This window comes from Watersipora subatra, chromosome 1 (assembly GCF_963576615.1).
Source record: "Watersipora subatra chromosome 1, tzWatSuba1.1, whole genome shotgun sequence".
NCBI classification, from domain to species: domain Eukaryota; kingdom Metazoa; phylum Bryozoa; class Gymnolaemata; order Cheilostomatida; family Watersiporidae; genus Watersipora; species Watersipora subatra.
The window spans coordinates 42,339,164-42,361,215 of record NC_088708.1 but is presented as its reverse complement, the minus strand read 5'-3'; the positions used below and the strand labels follow the sequence as shown (position 1 = coordinate 42,361,215).

The 22,052-nt window shown below is 36.2% G+C and overlaps 1 protein-coding gene across 1 annotated transcript in view; it reads left to right on the top strand.

Moving 5' to 3' along the window:
- Positions 1–22,052, top strand: part of LOC137403521 (cadherin-87A-like) — a 58,855-nt gene that overhangs the window by 27,985 nt on the left and 8,818 nt on the right. The window contains exons 18-33 of the mRNA XM_068089461.1: positions 158–436; positions 1,509–1,712; positions 2,835–3,102; positions 4,051–4,234; positions 4,868–5,042; positions 6,238–6,440; positions 6,741–6,926; positions 14,159–14,303; positions 15,412–15,519; positions 15,917–16,156; positions 17,199–17,425; positions 17,867–18,090; positions 19,846–19,987; positions 20,215–20,427; positions 20,948–21,148; positions 21,880–22,051. Of these exons, the coding sequence (XP_067945562.1) occupies positions 158–436; positions 1,509–1,712; positions 2,835–3,102; positions 4,051–4,234; positions 4,868–5,042; positions 6,238–6,440; positions 6,741–6,926; positions 14,159–14,303; positions 15,412–15,519; positions 15,917–16,156; positions 17,199–17,425; positions 17,867–18,090; positions 19,846–19,987; positions 20,215–20,427; positions 20,948–21,148; positions 21,880–22,051 (3,171 nt within the window). The remainder of the gene's footprint in view (positions 1–157; positions 437–1,508; positions 1,713–2,834; positions 3,103–4,050; positions 4,235–4,867; positions 5,043–6,237; positions 6,441–6,740; positions 6,927–14,158; positions 14,304–15,411; positions 15,520–15,916; positions 16,157–17,198; positions 17,426–17,866; positions 18,091–19,845; positions 19,988–20,214; positions 20,428–20,947; positions 21,149–21,879; position 22,052) is intronic.

The following is a 22,052-nucleotide window of genomic DNA, read 5'->3' as shown; positions in this document are numbered from 1 at the left end:
AATTTTACACTTTATAAGAATGACTAACATTAAGTGATGTTTAAAGACGTGTACAGATATCTATATTTTATGTAGACTGTTGTCCTCAGATACTTTGCATTAAATACATACATGCACCTTTCTATGTTTTATGGATAGTGTCTGGCTTTTCTTACAGATGCTGCAGTTGGCTTCGTGGTCGTCTCTATGAAGGCAATTGATTTAGACATCAATGCTCTCCTCCATTACTCCTTTATTGAACCAATTGAGGCCTACGATACATACTATCGTCTAATCAGTCTCGATGCATATAACTACACAGATCTCTTCAGGATTCACCCTTCTTCTGGTCAAGTGTTTGTCAATGCAAAGTTAGACATCAATGTAGTGAAGAGGATAGTATACACAGTCCAGGCTATTGACACTGCAGCTTCAGGACCAGTTCAAAGTGGCACAGGTACTTATGTTTACTTGTATCCTTGTTTCATGTCTAGCTGTTCTTATGGCTAACTTTAGGCGTGTAAAATGCGCTGTATTACACTGAGGCTACAAGACCAGTTGTTATATGACCATTCTATATGAGATACATGTAGTCTGTAAGCGCATGACGGTGTAGGTATAATACTTACGTATGATACATACATGGGTATGTGCATACGTGTGAACATGCATATATCATAACACTTGAAAACGTGCATCAAGATGTTACTGGTGCGCATACTATACATTATGTGTGCACTATATGTACATGGCATATGAGAATTACTTATTTCTGTAACATACTATTTGCTGCAACCACAAGTTAAATTGCTTTACTAACGAATGATAATGCATCTCATAATTAGAAATATTTCTGAGCTTTTAGGACCTTGCCACCTCTGGTGTTACGCTTGTGGTTTGAGGAATCGTTTATGAGCAATTCTTTGGTGTATGCTTCTAGAACTGGTAACTAGTTGTTTATGCTATTTGCACGTACTTGCCCTGTGTTTTACTATAATGATCCTTTGTTTGATTTATTTAGTGACTTACCAGTCAAGTATACCCAAGATGGGTGGCTTTAGTAAAAGTGATTATATTACACGGAGAATGTGAGCTCGCTTTTATACTGGCTATGGAAAGTCATTGTATGTCTGAACCCTAGATAATTTATGCTGCTCATTTATAGGATGCTTTAGCTTTTTGGTTTATCTCCACTTATCTTTTCTAACTTGCAGAGTTGTCTCCACTTATCTTATCCAACTCACAAAGTTGTCTTCACTTATCTACCTTGTAGAGTTGTCTCCGCTTATCTTATTTAACTTGCAGATTTGTCTCTACTTATCTCATTTAACTTGCAGAGTTGTCTCCACTTATCTTATTTACTTTGTAGAGTTGTTTCTACTTATCTCATCTAACTTGCAGAGTTGTCTCTACTTATCTTATCTAACTTGTAGAGTTGTCTCTACTTATCTCATCTAATTTGTAAAGTTGTCTCCACTTATCTTATCTAACTTGCAAAGTTTTGTCTGCTTATCTTGACCTGTTTTTAGGACGACTTCAGATCGAAATTCTCAATGCCAATACGCACTCTCCTGTATTCCGTGACCTCGATAAAGTCAATAAAGTGCATGAGGAGCTGCCTGCAGGCAGCGTGGTAATGGTCTTATCAGCTGAAGATGATGACAGGGATCTTGTATATTATGAGATTGTTGATCAGAATGTTTCGGGTGCTCTCTCTGTTCATCCTATTACTGGTGAGCTTTCTGACATTTAGAGGTTCACCCTCACAACTATACAGTCGAGAAAATCATTCGTATAGCATGATTCCCCAGGTGTTAGTGTCTGTAAATACGAGTATTTATGGGAAGTATAGTCGCTGTTAACAATAAGAACAAATAAAAATAATGTTTGTGTTGATTTATGCTGTAATACATCGAGTGAAAAGTATATCGAAATATGACGTTCTTGACCTTTGAACATGTTCGTTTGCAGTGAATTCAATTTCATTTCCAAAAATGAAATTGTATCTGCTGATACATTTACCGTGTTTGTCAGAGCTATTTAAGCTGTATCATTGTTGGTTATTTTCGCACTGAGATGGAACCACATGGTCAAACAGATGTTTTCCATTTCTCCTTAGACAACTTAGCCATAGGTCCTAATGGTTTTGCGGGTGCCACTCTCTTGTTTGTACAGTGGCCTTGAAATATACATGTAGTAGAATATCATTATGCTTGACAACCCTGTTACGCCTATTTAAATTTGTTCATCATAAGAGTTGAGTTGAATACGCGCTTAATGTTTACAACTAATGATATTCTTTAATGTTTGTAGCTCTGGTCCTCAATCTAATTTTCATTAATAGATCTTTGTTGGAAATCCTTCTATTCGGTTGTTTCAAATAGAAATCAATAAAAATTTTATGCTAGTCTGCATCAAATACAGTTTGCTTATTTTGTTTGAAAATCATAAGGAGAGAATTTGAGCTTGTATACATCATCAAGCTTAGAGTAGTATAAAAGTATAAAAGTATAATGTTCTTACAGACTGCTGGCAAACCAGTCTTTGTGTTTAATTTCTGTGTAGATAACATGTATCTGAGCAATCAGTATACGCTGTATGTGTTGTAGGCGCATTAAAGTAGGTTGATACTGTAATAGCAGGTATACCTGCGGCTTAGTTACATTGGCGCTTTCCAAGTTTCCTTCAGACATTTGCTGGCTTTCTCACTCATAGTTTGAAGCAGCCAAATGAAACTCTAGTTATTTGAGTAGAAATTGCTGCTTAGCTAAGCACAAGTTACTAAGAGCGAGATTCACAACTTAAAGACATGAAAGCAGGTGATTGTAGCATTAATGCAATGTTACATGTTTAAGGGCTGGTGACTGTGGCTGGAAGAATCGATTACGAGGTTGTACAGACGTTGCGTTTCACAGCGGAAGCTCGCGATAGGCGGACAAATGGTAGACTTGCTCATACAGTTCGTCAAGAGTTTACTGTAGATGTAGTCAATATAAATGACAACCAGCCGAAGTTTAACCAGGACTACTATCAGGTGGAGTTGCTAGAGAACATTACCAGCCGTCAGAGTGTCGTCAACGTAGTTGCAACTGACCTTGATTTACCTCCCTATGGTCTTGTGTGGTTAGTACATATTTTATGTATATATATATACATGTATATCCTAATGTCTTACTGCTTGCTATATTTGACATAATGCAATGTTGTATGTTGGTATTTAGTATAAATAGGTGTTTTTGTATATAATAAAATAGTATAAATTACTTACACCAAATAAATTTGGTGTAAGTAATTGTGCATCGTGCAGTGAAATTGTGTGTGAATGTGTATGATGATGCAATGTGGTATGAGGTTATGTATGCTAATGCAATGTTGTATGGAGACATGTATGATGATGCAATGTGATATGACGATATGTATAATGATGATGCAATGTGGTATGGAGACATGTAGGATGATGCAATGTGGTATGGAGACATGTATGATGATGAAATGTGATATGACGATATGTATAATGATGATGCAATGTGGTATGGAGACATGTAGGATGATGCAATGTGGTATGGAGACATGTATGATGATGAAATGTGGTATGGAGACATGTATGATGATGCAATGTGGTATGGAGATATGTATTGCAGTGTTGTTTTTTTCTATAGCGTTTTGGAAATTTTGTAAGATTTCTATTGTTTTTTGGTAGTCTTTAATTGGTGAAATTGTTTTTTCAACAGCGAAACTGTTTACATAAGATGAATGAGATGCTAGTAGAATATTTTTATTAGCCAAGCTAACAGGATGTGACCATTCTAAAGAGCTATTGGTTGTAACGTCCTTCTAACTCCCCTGAACTCGCAACTCCTTCACAAACCTAATGAAACATGACATATTAAAAGCAATATTTTCTTATAAATAGTAAAGTCCAGCCTCGTTCGGTAGGCTTACACATGGTTTATTAAATAGTAGTGATGCTTGAGTTATTATTTCTTACTGTTTAATTAATCAGCAAATCTCCACTCTATTAGACTCACTCCTCTCTTAGCCAACAACAGAATGTCACTATTGTACCTTCAGGTATCAGCTGCCTGCAGACGTTGTGCTGTTTGAAGTGGATGCGCTAAGCGGAGCCATATATAAGAGAGATGGTGTTGTCCTTGACAGAGAGACACTTGAGGTACAGCAACTGTCTGTCATCGCATTTGATGGACCAGGTAGCCCCAGCCGATCCACGACTGTTCCTGTTCATATCTATATTAAGGTACCTACATTTTTGTCCGAATTTTCTGGAATGAATGAATGAATGAATGTACATCTTATGCAATCATTTGGTTTAGTCTATGTGTAAAATACATGAAACATCACATTGGCTCTCACACAGGTTCATATCACATAACCTCGAGTATGTTTCTCTGTCTAAATATAGGACTAGTTCTATGTAGTCCATTCATTTCATTTCTTCCACATTTCATTACTTATTCAATTTTCATCAATCGCAAAACTTGTTTGTATATAAACTATTCATAGCATAAATGCATATTTTAATTCAGACTAAAATTTATCTGGAAGATTGAATTTGTTTTTCATTACAAATATGTTTCATGGTGTCGCTTATTAGATGTCTTTGTTCGAAAAAGATTTTTTAAACAAAAACACCTGGCAGTGATATTGTAAAATAGATTTTTAGTGAAAAAAAGTTGTACTTTCCAGATAAGTTTTAGCCTAAAGAATTACTCCAATTATTACTATTAGTGTAGAGTTCCTTTGTAGCTTTAAATTTCACTTTATTTTATTTGTGTTCAGTTGTAGAATTACTTTTAAACATAAATGTAATATACTTGTCTAGTTATACTTGTTTCAAATTTTGTATTCTTTTATTATTTGGATTACACAGGATGTGAATGACAACAGTCCTTATTTTATGGAGACGGACATTTACAGAACTCTCCCCTATGATGTGCCTGTTGGTAGCTCTGTTGTCAATGTTTATGCATTTGATGCTGACGTTGATGATAGCATCACCTACTCTATCAGCTCGGCTGATTGTCACCTCGAAGCTTGCTTTTCTAGTGAGTCAGTTCCTATGATTAAGTTGTGGTTCCATGAACTGGGAAGGTATTGGAATGTCTTTCTCATTCTTCCTAATTGCATAAAGCCTGTGATTCTCGCTTGCTTGGTTTTGATAACTGATTGCTTCACTGTAATTAATGTAGTTTAGGCTGTATTAGAACCCTAAATATGATAGTCCGTAATATACTGAGACAGTCACGTCTCTACATATGAAGTTAATCCGTGACTGCACTTGTTTCTTGTGTTAAAACTCTCGTATGCTGGAGTAACTATTTTTATAGAAACATTTGTTTAACTCAGACAATTGCTAAAAAACAATCTAATATTTCTAGCGCATTAAAACAAATACATTATATAATACTATGTATAACAAACTTTATAAAAAGTTTAAACTACATGCAAAAACTATATTAGTAAAATAATAATCAATAAAAAGAATATTTATTGTTATCTTATTTGAACGCATGTTAATGAAAGTGTAGACTTGGTGATGTAGTTAGTAACTCATTAGTAAAGGGAGTAATAGAAGCACATGGCTTAACTCAGTAGTAAAGTAAGTAATATAAGCACATGGCTTAACTCAGTAGTAAAGTGAGTAATATAAGCACATGGTTTAACTCAGTAGTAAAGTGAGTAATATAAGCACATGGCTTAACTCATTAGTAAAGGGAGTAATATAAGCACATGGCTTAACTCAGTAGTAAAGTGAGTAATATAAGCACATGGCTTAACTCAGTAGTAAAGTGAGTAATATAAGCACATGGCTTAACTCAGTAGTAAAGTGAGTAATATAAGCACATGGTTTAACTCAGTAGTAAAGTGAGTAATATAAGCACATGGTTTAACTCAGTAGTAAAGTGAGTAAAGATGCACCTGGTTCAACTCACTCCAACTTACAAGTTCAAGTACTTTAACATAAATTCTATGTTTGCTTCTATCTTGATGTTTTGTTTTTAATTTCTTTATAGTTTTGACTTTTATTTACAAATTTATAATGATTTGATAAATTTTCTATGTATGTTGGAAATCACTTCGTATATCAAGATAAAGGTTTGCTCAAATCCCAAGTAGCATGTCAAAAGAATTCAAATATAGATGTTGACTGTCAGGCAAACATCTATCAATACAATAGTGTTTGTAACAGTTATAAATACAGTTTTTGATGCCGTTGAAATGAGTTTTTAATCGCAATAGGTTACTATGAGGTGACAGCAAGTGGAGAGGTCTATACTATTCGTAACCTGACCTTTGCCCCTGACCATATGATAACTGTTGTTGCTATGGATGAAGCCGGTCATTACGCCACCGTTCGGATACACGTGACTATAATTGGGAATAGTTACGCACCTGAATGGATATTCCCTGCCTACAATGGAGACAAGATAGTTATCTGTGAAGTAAGGCTACTTGATGAATACAATAATTGAATCTTATTGGAAGGGTTTCAGAGATGGGAGTTGTGGACTCATGTTGCTCTGGCAGTGAATAGCCAGCTGTGTTTTCAAGTGGTTTGCTCTTGGTATTATTTGTCACAATATCTGGGTTGTTTCACTTTAAACTGTCGCATCAGTAATTAAATGAGTACAAGTCAGTTTTGTTGGTATTTAGACTGGGTTCCTAGCATTGAGTTCACTTTTATCTAAACATGCAGATAACATTTGCTGATCAAGTATGGCCAATGTTGTTTTAAATTATAGAATCAACTGATAGGAATAGTCATAAATCCTGATACTCCTGTGTCAGCACGCGGGGCGGTGAGTTACTCATTCCTTATCAATGGTGAAAAAACGGATGACTTGGCCGGCACCTTCCGACTCATATCTACATCTGGCAGTATATTGAGCAAAGGACCTCTTGACTGGGAGCAAACAGCCAACTATCTTGTATGTATGATATGTTTCTTACTAATTGTTTTGTTTTAACCATGTGCATGACTGATCTGCTGTGGTTTAAATATATTATATTACATACTATATTAACAGCTCTCGTACTTGAGAAAATAATTACTAAAACTATTAGTAGCATGATAGAATGTAGACGATGAACTTGTGACAGCTGTGTAGAAGGGATCATTCTATAATTTATTCATATGACTCACATCTGCCCTCATGATAATTTGCGTCATTTTAAACAGTAATATTTGTTCGTGTTACTCAACTGTTCTCATAATTTTGTCAATGCTGCTCAACCCTGGCTCTTCTCCTGTTCAAGGTGTTTGCTATTTCTTATGAAAAATCTTATCTTAACCAGTATCTGATGTTTAATAGGAATGTGACACCAGACAGCATTTGTTTTGTAAAACGTGTGTGTGTGTTATTTGAAATATGCTTAGATCTTGTTAAAGGTGGAAATATTTTGTGAAAGTGTTTCGTATTTGGTGAAATTTTTAAGTATTTTGTGTGCATACAAATCTGCATGCAATTCTTGTTTGTCTAACAATTAAAATTTTGTTAAAGCAATTTAAAAACACTTTTTTAATATTAAAGTATTTTTCTAATAGTTTACTATTAGACTAAAATTACCAGAAAAACTAAATGAGTTCAATACATATACACTTGCACAGAGTCTAGTTGTTTGCTTTTGAAATAACACACCTTTATGTTTTAAAAATAATAAATAAAATAAAAATTATCCTGCATTGTTGAAGAGCTCAAGTTATTTGTAAATCGTCTCTAGTTATTACTTCAAATAAATATCATGCACAGACCTGCAAGGCTATAACTTATAATGGTTATTATATAAAGCGCCTGATTAGTTTTGATCTGTGTAACAGTTATTGTTTATATATAGTAATCTGTTTCTATCATCCTTCTGTTTGTATATTCATATATTATAATGATGTCTCTCTTATCACGTAACATATTATTACCGGTATGTTATTTTTGCAACTCTAGGGTACTTGAAAAACCAGATAGGCCTAATGATAACCACTTTAAAAATTATTGATAGAGTATGTATGGTAAAACAAATGTTCTTTGATTAGAGTCATGTGGTACATTTTTGTGTCAAATAAATAGGGAAATTCTTTTGGTGGCGCCAAAGTCAGATGTCTATCACTAAATGTGAAACTAAACCTGGCTTGTAGAGGTGGCACTGAGAGTAAAAATAAAAAAAGATTGTGAAATAAGCACAAAATGTGAAACTAATGTAAGATTGTGAGGTCGACAATAAATGTGAAACTAAGATTATGAAGTTAACACTAAATGTGAAATCAAAATAAGATTATGAAGCGTACACTAAATGTGAAACTAAGACAAAATTGTGAAGTTCACAATTAATGTGAAATCAAGATAAGCTCATGAAGTTAACACTAAATGTACAACTTAGACAAGGTTGTAAAGTTGTCATTATATGTAAAATAATGGAATGCGTATCAAGTTTACAATGAAAGTCTACTTAAGGTAAGTTTGTGAATTTGGCGCGAAATATAAAATTATTGCCAGATTGGAAAGTTTTAACCTAAATTTAAGATAAATGTGTGAGTTTTACTTTAAATGTTAAATTAAAATAAGTCTGTGAAAATTAAATGAAAATTGAAAATTTGTCAAGATGTGAAAATTGTGTCAATATACACATGTTGGCTTTATTATGGACTAACTGTGCTACCCGCCGTTGCCTAGGTATTAAAAATCAGCTTATAAACAATGAGAGGTAATGAGAGTTGCCAGCCACTTGTTATTAGTCTGGCACATTGCCAATGCATAATTTGAGTAAGCGTATTAATAAGAGCTACCCTCTTTGTGATGTTACGCAATCACCCTGCGTAGTACGTGAAGCCATTGCGTATTTGCTCCCATATAGCGACATATATCGCCTAATGAGTTGATTAAACTTGCGTGGCTGAGTTGGTAAGGCATCTGACTGGCGAAACGGAGGGTTCGAAATCAAATCTTCTGCAATACGGATTCGTCATCCCAAGATTTTAATAGCTATAGCTGGAACTACACACGTATTACATGTTGTATTACACAGATGGAGAGGATGGCTTGGATTATAACGAGAGCGATATAAGATCGTTTTTCTTAATTTTGTATTTAACCGAAAACGCATGGTCATCCCCAGACATGAATATAATGTGCTCGTTAAATGCAAGAGTTGTCTACTCTTAATGAAAACATAAACATGAGAGGATAACTCGCACTTGTACTAATATCATTACAACATCCCTTCACAAGCTCAAAAGCTGGCATATCTATATAATGATCTACTAAGATAAATCGGCACATAAAACCTGTGACAACCACATAAGCTATCGTAAATTTGTATGGGTAAATGCAACGCAAGTAAACAACAAGAATATTTGTCAAGATAAGGTACGTAATAATATGCAATAGTGATTGTCTAGAGTTCATACTTTGTTGCTCAGCGATATGATGTAGCAGCATGTCGCAGTATGGTAGTTACTATAGTTCATAGTTTGTTGCTCAGTGATATGATGTAGCAGCATGTCGCAGTATGGTAGTTACCATACTCTTAAGCTTATGCCTCATATTTATCTGGCTGTTGCCTGAGCCGCATACTCATCCTCGGAGTTGCCGTCATAGCTGATCTGACATTAACTCTGCGTCTTTCCGCATTTACATTAGAGTCATTAACTGAGATTACTGCTGACCTGTTCCGTACCAAGTGCTGACCATTATCTCCCTCTATGATAACCTTTCGATCGCCATCTTGGTTAGCTCTGACTACTGTGCCCTCCTGGCTACTATCTCTCACCATAACACGATCTCCACCACACACTGCTGGAAGATCTTATACCTTAGGATTGATATCGTGGTTCATCTTCATTCTCTCTTTGTAAAGCTCATTCTTGGCTTTAAACTTCTCATGATCGGGTAGCTTTGGCATTAGACTATCAGGATGTACTGCCAAAGTTGTCTTCAGCATCCGTCCCATAAGCAATTCAGCGGGAGAGTATGCTCCTAACTGTGGTGATGCTCTGTAGGCAAGGAGAGCTATGTATGGATCTTTCTCCTTGCTGAGCAAGGATTTTACTGTTGCAACCGCTCTCTCAGCTGCACCATTGCCGCGAGCATACTTTGGGCTACTTGTGACATGGGTGAATCCATATGCTTTTGCAAATATCTGAAAGTCCTCAGATGAATACTGCGGTCCGTTGTCAGACACTAAACAATCTGGAATACCGTGCCGGGAAAACATACTTTTCATGTGGGATATGACATTCTTTGATGTAGTATCTCTACCTAGTAAAGCTATCTCAGGGTATCTTGAATAATAATCTGTCACTATCAGGTAGTTGTTTCTCTCTAGTTGAAACAAGTTAGTGCCTAACATTTGCCAAGGGCGATCAGGGGTAGTGGAAGGTCTCAGGGGTTCGTATGTTATATTCAATTCTCTCTTACACACTTCACAATTAGCTATCTGTACCTCTATTGCCTTTGCCATAGATGGCCACCACAAACTGTTTCTAGCCCTTGCTTGGCATTTAGTAATGCCTAAATGTCCCTTGTGTATATCTTCAAGAACCTGACTTCTCTGGGATAGGGGAACCATCAATCTCATGCCTAGCATCAGCAGTCCCTTGTTCATAGTAAGTAGTCCTCGCCTTTCAAAGTACGGTCTCAGGATTGTGTCCATGGATGAAAGGTAAACTGGCCAACCCTGTTCAACATAATGAATAACCTGTCTCAAAGTTTCATCTTCCCTTTGTTCCATTTTGAATTTCTCCAATCTGTCGCAGCTTCCATTCCAATGCACACTCTCTCGTACGTAGCTCTCAATCCCTTCTACTCGTACTATATCACTCTGTTCTGGTTCCCTAGTGTTATATCGTGATAGTGCATCCGCTGCCTTGTTGTCAGTTCCACTCACATATTTGATGTCATAGTAGAATCTCTGTAGTCGCAATTTGAAGCCTTGAATTCTGGGAGGCAGCTTATCTAGAAACTGATTACCGAACAAGGGAATGAGGGCTTTGTGATCTGTTTCAATCGTTACATCTTTCATTCCTAAGACATAATGAGAAAATTTCTCCATTGCCCAGCACACTCCTAGCGCCTCCTTTTCTATTGCTGCATAATGTTGCTCAGTTTCACTAAGGGATCTACTAGCAGCCGCCACTAGCTTACGAGTGCCGTCACCTTGAAGTTGACTCAGAGTAGCTCCTAGTCCTTGATTGCTGGCGTCTGTGGTCACAAATGTGGGCTTTTCTGTACTGTATGGAGCAAGGATGCTTGGTTTGCTGAACAGCTCTTTGACTTCTTGAAATGTACTCTCCTGCGCATAACCCCAGTGCCATTCAATACCTGTCTTCAGCAAAGCCCTCAGAGGGGCACTCTTCTCAGCCAGTTTCTCTGAGAAGCGTGCATATTGATTTGCAAGACCAAGGAAACTTCTTACAGCTGTCACGGAAGTGGGTGTGGGAAAGTCTTGTATTCCTTGTATTTGCGATCCAGCGCTTATACCCTCCTTGGAGATGATATACCCAAGAAACTCCACACATTTTTGACCAAACTTACATTTTGACTTGTTCAGTGTCATACCCGCCGTCTTGATTGCGGCCGGGACCAGCTCCAAACTTTTGTCATGTTTCTCTTCCGTTTCTCCAAATACACACACATCGTCCATATGAACTATCACTCCTTCAATCCCATTCAGCATTCTATTCATTTCTGCTGAAAATATTTCCGGGGCACTACAAAGGCCTTGGGGAAGTCTTTCATACATGTATCTTCCCTTATGAGTCAAAAAGTAGTCAACTTTTTTTACTCTTGACTGAGTGGTATCTGAAAAAATCCACTGTTAGCATCAATTTTTGAAAACTTTACACCGTTTCCCAGACTAGCAAGACTGCTCTCTACAGTGGCCATTGGATGAATTTCCCTCATCACATATTTGTTGAGTTGGGTGAAGTCTGTACAAATTCTAACTTTGTCTTGGCCATTTTTTGGTACAACGACCATTGGTGCAACCCAGGGTGTTGCTTCAGTAATTGGCGTGATGACTCCATCCTTCACCATCTCATCTAATGCTTGCTCCGCTCGTTTCTTTAGCGGGAATGCTATTGGTCTAGGGACGTGTATGGCAAAAGGTATGGCATCCTCCTTTAGTGTGATGGAATGTTCACTCTTCACTTTTCCTAGACCCTTGAACAGCTGCTGGTCCACATTCACATCACTCACTTCACATCTGTCAACATCCACTGATATTAACTGTAGTGTTTCACAGGCTTTTCTGCTCAGCAATGGTGTCTGTTGATTCTCAACTACATATATATCTTCTTTTGTGGCAAATTTACCAGCTTGGATGCGGCATCTTATAACCCCTAAGCAATTTAACTGTGCTTTACCTGCCCCGTATAATCTTTTAGTTGAAGGCTCCAATCTCCCTTTGAAGTGATTTGGTCCACAAACACTTAGTGCAGCCCCAGTGTCGAATTTAAAGCTGGCTGTTTGCCCCTTCTTCAAGCTTGTGTCTACTTTGACTGTAGAATGCCATGCTCCTGTGTTGATGGATTCCACTAGGTTTATTTCCCCTAAATAAACCTCCTCCTGAACCTCAGTTTCATCTTCTTTTAGAGCATTTATTTCTGCTCTTCCTCTGCACTGTCTGGCAAAGTGGTTAAATTTATCACAGTTTCTGCATTTTTGACCCATAGCGGGGCACCTTACTTGCTTGCTATGATTCCTTCCACATCTGCCACAAAAGCCTCCACCAACTGTTTTTATTGCTGGTTTGGTTTTCCAGCTTTTCCTTTCACTCCTTACTACCACAATATCTCCATCCTTGATTTCCTGCTTTTCTTGCTGTGGGGTGGCAGTTACATTTTTGAACTTGACTGCCATTTCTTGCACTCGAATTGCCTTGACAACGTACTCTAAAGTGAGCTTCTCATCAGGCTCTCTCATTAGCTTATCACGAAGCTTCACATCATCCATTCCAAAGAGTAGTTTATCTCTGATGAGTAAATCCCTCTGTGTTTCAAACTGACACCCTTCAGCTAGCCTCTTCAGCCTCATAAGATATACATCACATGACTCACCTGACTGAGTGCAGCCGTGGAATTGAAATCTATTCATTATAGTTCCGGACCTTGGGTTGCAATAATCTTGAAATTTCTTTAACACGTCATTTAACTTCCTCCCATCCGTTTCTTCTTCTATCTCATGAATCAGACCATTTTCATCAGGGTCAGTTGTAAATTCTAGCTGTGAATATACTTCCCTTACATCTTCACCTCCCACATGTCTGAACAAGGCAAGCTTCCTTTTTTCTGCAGCCTTGCTTGTTGCCACCAAATCTATGGCCAGCAAATAATCTTCAAATGATCTGGACCATTTTCTCCACTCTCCAGAGAAATCATCAGCCCTCAGATCTAAGCCGTGTGGAGGCGAAACACCTTGCATGACACCCAGGAACAAGTTTAGACCGCTGCCACCATGTTGTATTACACAGATGGAGAGGATGGCTTGGATTATAACGAGAGCGATATAAGATCGTTTTTCTTAATTTTGTATTTAACCGAAAACGCATGGTCAACACCAGACATGAATATAATGTGCTCGTTAAATGCAAGAGTTGTCTACTCTTAATGAAAACATAAACATGAGAGGATAACTCGCACTTGTACTAATATCATTACAACATTACACACGGCCAACTTTGAGAAATATATATAGACTACCAGTCACAGAGTTTCATGCAAATGGAAATATTCTGATGCTTGTTGCTTGGTGATATTTAGTAAGATTTTATCCCTTTTCAACTAAACTGCTACCCAGTTGTCATTTTAGGTTATATTTTTGCTATTTTTGCTATTCTTTTGGGGTTAAAGTTCAAAATAGGATTACATGCATTCATTAAGGTCTATAAAAAAAACTTTGAGTTTTTATGGCTTTTTTGATACATTGTATTTATATTATATATATAATATATTATATGTATAATATATTAGATATGTTCTATATATTTTGTTGTTTGTGGAAATAGCAGAAACTGGGTGTAGGGAAAAAAGTTTCAGCTTCAATTACTGGTGAACTTGACCTATTTTTATCATTGTTTTATTACCATATTTAGACTATGGTCCCTACCCTGACATAAACTAGCCACCTTGTTATCATTAGCTTTTTTATGAATTGGGCTGCTCTCTTGACAGGTGCAAGTGCAAGCTGAAGCTGACGATGGATTTACGTCTCAAAGGTATCTTCAGATAGAGATATGTGATCTTAATGACAATGATCCAGAATTTCCCATATACAGCAATGGCTCCATTAAAGATTATAATTTTGAAATTATGAGCGGTAAGTTAATCATCCTTTGAAAGTTGTGCCGAACGATAAAGTTATTGCATAAAATTATCATATTATTAAACCAGTTCTGTACCAATTTGTCATTATTTGTATAGTGCTATGACAACAAACAGTATCTGATGTTTAATAGTGATATGACACCAGACAGTATCTATTGTTTAATAGTGATATAACAACAGACAGTATCTAATGTTTAATAGTAATATAACAACAGGCAATATCTAATGTTTAATAGTGATATAACAACAGACAATATCTATTGTTTAATAGTGATATGACAACAGACAATATCTAATGTTTAATAGTAATATAACAACAGACAATATTTAATGTTTAATAGTGATATGACAACAGACAATATCTAATGTTTAATAGTGATATGACAACAGACAATATTTGATGTTTAATAGTGATATGACAACAGACAATATCTAATGTTTAATAGTGATATGACAACAGACAATATCTAATGTTTAATAGTGGTATAACAACAGACGATATCTAATGTTTAATAGTGATATAACAACAGACAATATCTAATGTTTAATAGTGATATGACAACAGAAAATATCTAATGTTTAATAGTGATATAACAACAGACAATATCTGATGTTTAATAGTGATATGACAACAGAAAATATCTAATGTTTAATAGTAATATGCCAACAGACAATATTTAATGTTTAATGAGTGATGTGACAACAGACAGTATCTAATGTTTAATAGTGGTTCGATGAAGCATGTAATTTTATTTAGTGACATGTTAGCATGCAGCGTATGTGGCATGGTCTGACAGGATGCTACACGTAATGATTCAGAGTGCTATGACAACATACAATGTATAAGGTTGTGTATTGATATGACAGAAGGCAGCGTGCTATGTTCTTATTACATCATAAATTATTACTACTTAGTCTCTTGTTCTAATATTACTGTTCACTAGTAAATTATTGGTTATTATTTTATTGTCTGTTTCATTTTGCTTGTTATTATATTAATGTTTGACATCACGCTGAGGTATTATCCGTCATGTTAAACATTAATAATCAACTTCATACCATCGACTTCACACCATCAATGTGTCTGTAATGATTCTCAGGCGTGGTTGACTGTGTTAGAGATCCACGTCGAAATAATGCTTGTGGTCGAGTCATCGCTACAGATTTTGATTCACCTCCCCACGCATTGATAATGTACAACATCACAGGTATGCACTCATCTGCTCACTGGTGATGGATGACTGGGTTGATTTCAATAGCAAAATTTTATAATAATTTTAGAAAAGTAGCTCAAAATTACATCTGTTTCTAGTCTGTTATCTAGATGAGCAGTTTGAATAGAGAAATTGTCTACCCTTTTTTTGACAGTTTTGACTGGAAAAAGTAGATGAGTTTCAATTCAAGAAAGACATTTTCGCACACTTCCATGTTTAGTACAAGCTTGTTTAGTTTGTTGGTTTGTTTGTTTAACTGTTCCATTTGCTAAGGTTATATTTTGTTCACAGCTTGGTAGCATACAGGTAGTATCTGACGGGCTCATTTTTTCTCAGATGGTCTTTTGGCTTTGATATCTTTTTAATTTTATCACTGATTCCCTCGTTGTAGGTGGAAATAGGGAAGACTTCATTATTGACCCAGATACAGGAGTTATTAGCTCAACAAGAGAGCTAAACTCCACAATACAATCTCTTCATTATCTTGAAGTGACAGCCTACAATTATAGATTTGAGGGTGGAGGAAGAGTTGTCCTTCCAAATAATTCAGATCGACGTACCACCTCGGTCTATATCAGTGTTCTGTCGTCTGCTGGCACTCCTACACTCATCAAAGACCGTTTAAACCTATGTAAGTTGATAACTTTTCCTGGTTGCTAACTTGGGCTCTATCTAATTGTTGTATGAAAAAAATTGTTAGCTAATATTGCGTCTTCTATCTTGATGTTTACCAGCCAACATAAAATAGAAGTTCATACCTGAAAGTATTGTCTATTGATAATGTATTAATTAAATATATAACTGATAGATTTTATCAGAATGAGCAGAAAATAAAGATAGTTCACAGCACTATCAGTCTACAGACAGACATAGCTATTAGAGACATAGTTATTTGAGATATAGCTATTAGAGACGTAGCTATTAGAGACATAGCTATTGGAGACATAGCTATTAGAGACATAGCTATTAGAGACATAGCTATTAGAGAAATAGCTATTAAAGACAGCTATTAGAGACATAGCTATTAGAGACATAGCTATTAGAGACATAGCTATTAGAGAAATAGCTATTAAAGACAGCTATTAGAGACATAGCTATTAGAGACATAGCTATTAGAGACATAGCTATTAGAGAAATAGCTATTAAAGACAGCTATTAGAGACATAGCTATTAGAGACATAGCTATTAGAGACATAGCTATTAGAGAAATAGCTATTAAAGACAGCTATTAGAGACATAGCTATTAGAGACATAGCTATTAGAGACATAGCTATTAGAGACATAGCTATTAGAGAAATAGCTATTAAAGACAGCTATTAGAGACATAGCTATTAGAGACAAAGCTATTAGAGACATAGCTATTAGAGACATAGTTATGGATGGTCACATTACTATAGTGTGTAACTATCAGTATATAGTACATATAGATAGTCACACTACTATTATAGTGCGTAACAAATGCATATCAAAATGAAATAATTAATTACATGTTATAATAAGATATATAATTTTCTACTTTTGGTTATTTTTCTAATTTCTTCCAAGTGAAGTTTTATTAACCACTAATTCCTGTTTTTTTCGGACATGGAAAATAGCACACTCTCTATCTTATGTATTTCTTACACTTTATTTGGTTGGTCAGTCTCTATAGTTGCCTCTCGGTCAATCCACAGATGCAGCCATAGACACACAGATCGGAACATGTCTGGAGAGTGTGAGGCCCGCAGGGCTAAGGGCTAATGTGGAGTACAGCATGCAGAGAGAAAGGCTGTATAATGGGAAGGAAAAAGTATCTGAAAAAGATGGAAATGTAAGGTACTCTGTTGAATCTGAGAGTGGACGCATCTGTACTGTACGACTCTTCAACCCAAACATAATTGGGTTTCACTACAGATTGCAGGTGGGAGTTGTCTACTCATGGTAAATATAAAAGTAGAGTTTGATGTATGTTTCCAGTGAATTATAATTATAGCTTTGGTCAAGAAAAAGTAATTTTGTTTTGTAGGTACCATGAATTCCCTATTTTTAACAATATCAACAAACTTGACCGTTATGGCTTGGTTGTCTTTAACTGTTTAAATATCTTTACTTACTATGTTCAGTTTCAGGTATATTTGTTCTACGAGGAATTAAGAGAGATGCATAGTTTAGATAAAAGTTAACAAGTTACATAAATAAAGCTGTGTAAAATGAATGATTTCATACTCACACTACAGGAATACATTTGTACAATGTAAAATTTGGAAGCGTGTAAAGTGTATGTGCAGAAGATTATGATACTTAGCTGAGTGTATTTAGGTAGTCAGAAGTCACTATATACAACTATCATTTACACTGACAGGTAAATGCAGAGGCTGGAGGAAACTTTGCTGATGGAACGGTTTATGTCTGGGTTACAAGTAACCTACATAAGATACGAATAGTTGTTAATGGACCTGTTGAATATGTAAATGCAAACAGAGAAGAGATACTAAATGCTTTATATAGCATTTTTGGTACTAACATTCTCTGGATAGACTCAGTAGGACACTACACCACTAAGGATGGTTCTATCGACATTTCAAGGTTAGTTTGAATGAACTGCTTTTACTATTATAAGTGACTGGCTAAGTGTGTGTTCATTGCTATTCACTTAATCATTCATATTGCATCTCTACATCATGTCACGATAGAAATCTTTTTGATAGCCTATATTGCGGCGTAGTAGCAGATATTTTATCACCTATATACGATATTTTGTCTACACGTGATGGGTTATCACTGACCATAAAAACCAGAAAACTATTATAACAACAATCAGAGTCAATGATATCGCTTATTTGTTAGTTTTGTGTCTAAAACTACGCAGCAGCATTCTTGCAAAGACACATAACTTAAATAGAACTTTTACTATGTGCTTGTACAACTGTGATTGAGAACATTGGCGAGCCTCTTAGAAAAGAGCTTCTCTTTTTCTCTCCACCTTGTTCTACCTTCTCTCTTTCTCTCTACCTTGTTCTATATTTTTCTCTTCATCTTTCCACCTTGTTCTACCTTCTCTCTCTCTCTACCTTGTTCTATCTCCTCTTCATCTTTCTACCTTGTTCTACCTTCTCTCTTTCTCTCTACCTTGTTCTATATTTTTCTCTTCATCTTTCCACCTTGTTCTACCTTCTCTCTCTCTCTACCTTGTTCTATCTCCTCTTCATCTTTCCACCTTGTTCTACCTTCTCTCTCTCTACCTTGTTCTATCTCCTCTTCATCTTTCTACCTTGTTCTACCTTCTCTCTCTCTCTCTACCTTGTTCTACCTTCTCTCTCTACCTTGTTCTACCTTCTCTCTCTACCTTGTTCTACCTTCTCTCTCTAACTTGTTCTACCTTCTCTCTCTACCTTGTTCTCTCTTCTCTCTTTCTCTACCTTGTTCTACCTTCTCTCTCTCTCTACCTTGTTCTACCTTCTCCTTCTAACTTGTTCTACCTTCTCTCTACCTTGTTCTATCTTCTCTCTTTCTCTACCTTTTTTTACCTTCTCTCTTTCTTTCACTCTATATTTTTTTCTTCTCTTTTCTTTCTTCTCTTCCCTCTTTTTTCATATTCTCTTTCTTTCTCCTTCTTTTCCTCTCTCTCTCCTTTCATTTTGAGGTGCTATAAATATAAAGGCAAGACAAGATGACTTTAACAAATAGAAATGTTAAATAAGATGGTCACCAATGTTATGCATACATGAAATACTTTAATTGACTTTTAATGGAATATAATAGGTTAGTTGTTCTTAACAAATTTATCATAATAATGTAACAGTTTAGATAATCACGTAATAGTAAAACAAATCTACAATCTGCTTACTGAATAAATTTTAGAACATTAATTTGGACAAACATTGATGTAAATTAATTGAAAAGTATTAAAATTGAACTTGGTCATGTAAAGAGTTGCTTTTACTGTTTTTAATCTTTGTGAGACTGAAAGAAGAAACAACTGCAAGGAAAAATCCCTTTTAATCTTGTATTTATAGATAGTTGCAATGTATTAGTGACCCTTTTTAACAGCAACCTATATTTGTGGAAAAAGCGCAGGTCACAGATTTCCGTATTGCTTGTTAATCTGTGTAACACACAGTTTAAAAATTGAAAGATTTGTTCTCATAAGTAATTTAACATGGAGATTTTATGTTTTATGTACAAATAAAATTGTGTCAATCTTTTGATAAGTTATGGGAGCGCTTGTTTAGATTTATCTAGCTCAGCTTTCAACTGTCGGCTAGAACATATCTGTTGCCTGCGGTTTATTAACTTAAGAATCTTACTAAGGAGACATCTTTGTTTTTTACTTGACAATAGGTCTGATGTCATAGTCTATGCTGTGAACAAAACATCTCTGTACCTGTTGGAAAGAAACATAAATACTATTACTTACATCAACACGAGAATCAACGGCTCTCACCGATCCATAGCGTTAAGTGCCAAGATCCTTCGAGCAGAAGTAAGTTGTACACAGTCAGTACTCTCTTACAGGGTATATCAACCATGTACATCTACCTTTTGGTACCTTGATGTACACATTCATCACTCTCTTACAGGGTATATCAACTGTATACATCTACCTCTTGGTACCTTGATGTACACAGTCATTAATCTCATACAGAGTATATCAACCATATATACATACCTCTTGGTACTTTGATTTACACATTCGTCACTCTCTTACAGGATATAACCACTAAATACATATACCTGCAAGGAGAAGCAGAACCTCAGACAACCACTGTTTTTCCTATTGGACTCCTCATAGCCATGTTACTTTTGTTACCTCTTCTTCTGCTGCCGTTTCTTCTCTGTTGCTGTCTCTGTTGTCCATGCTGTACTTCTTGCTTCGGAGGAGGTGGAGGCGGAGCTAAGGGGCGAAAATATCTAGTCATTGGCGTAAGTTCAGGACTCCAGCAGTGAGCTTACTTACTGTTGGCATACGAATGATGCAAGTTTCATATAAAGTACTTATCACATTTTAAACATCTTATTTAGTTCAGACATTATATGATATTTATTAGAGTTAATTGTTATTGCCACGACCTTGCTGCCCCAGCTGCTAGTTTTACACCCAATTCGATATAGCCCATAAGCTAGCCTGCTTATTACGCAGTCGTACTAACCGATCCGTGCATGGTTCAGAGGTAATTCAGTTATTCAGTGTAAAGAATATGTTTTTATGCAATGCAACCTTCAAAGATGTTTTTTAGACTTAATCTCAGTTTTGTACAAAATAGTTTTTGTAAGGATATATCTGTTAAGTTTCGAGTGCTTCCAACTTATGTTTGAACATGCCCGACATATATGACTACAAGTATTTAAAACACGTCTAAACATTTCTAAAACAATACATATTTTAGGCATGAGTATCGTAAGGCTTTTTTAAACATGTTCAGACATGTTTTCTTATTGACAGGAGGGTGAGTCTAGCGGTGGGTATCATGAGGAGTCCTTTATAGATGATTGGTACGAACAGTCTAAACTCTACAACAACCCGGCATACATTTCAGACTGGGACAGCGGGTCTGTTCATATGCTCATCGGTTTAGACAAGGCACACGGAGGCAAAGGTGCAGCTGGTGTGGCAGGAGCTGGAACTGGACAGGAGATTACAGAGGTTTGTGTTCCGCTGATGTTATACACTGAGGGCAACTCGACAGTTGGTAGAGTGGGCAGAAAAGCTTGTTAATTGATGCAAGCCTTTTCTTGCCATAAAAGGTTAACTCTGCATTAGTTGACAACTCTAAAACTTTGTTCGGATGGTTAGTTTGAGAGTTCAATAACTTTAATTTGTAAGGCACTATTCTGTATTGACACACAGTTGTACGTATACACCATGCATGGTTGTATACACCATGCATGGTGTATGCAAGTGTGCATGGTTGTATACACCATGCACACTTGCTTTGTATAGATGCTGAAAGAACTTATCTTTTACTCTTAGCACAAAAGTTTATTGCTGTGTAGCTATGTCAGTAATATGAAAGCTTGTAGTATGCAGGTAACTTTTAATTGTGAGATAAAGTGCTTATCAACCTGAATAAATCAGTGGCGTAAAAGCTCTTTATACTGCTTAGTAAAAAGCGGAATCCAATTACGTAGTTGAAGCAGTTGAAGTGGAAAGAGAATAAACAGTTATTTCCTTACTATAGAGTGATTTGTGTAAAGTTTTTTGTTTTCTGACCCATTTCCGAACGACTTACCATTTCTTGACCAGCTTGTTAGTATTTCATTACACTTCCCTGACCAATGTCTAATGATTTCTTAATCATCTCCTTACCAACCTTTGAGACCTCTAATTAAATTTCTCAAGTATCTTCCTCTCACCTGACATGTCTTTTTTGGCAGGAAACTGAAGAGTATTACCAGCAGGATGTTTCTGGAGGCAGGACGGCAGCGCAGGGAGTAACAGAGGCTGTTCATGGGAAGGAGAGAGGGGAAGCGAGTGGAGAGTGGATAGCTGCTGGCTCTAGTCAGATAGATGGAAATCTCAAATCTCAATCTGCCGTTATAGTTGACTG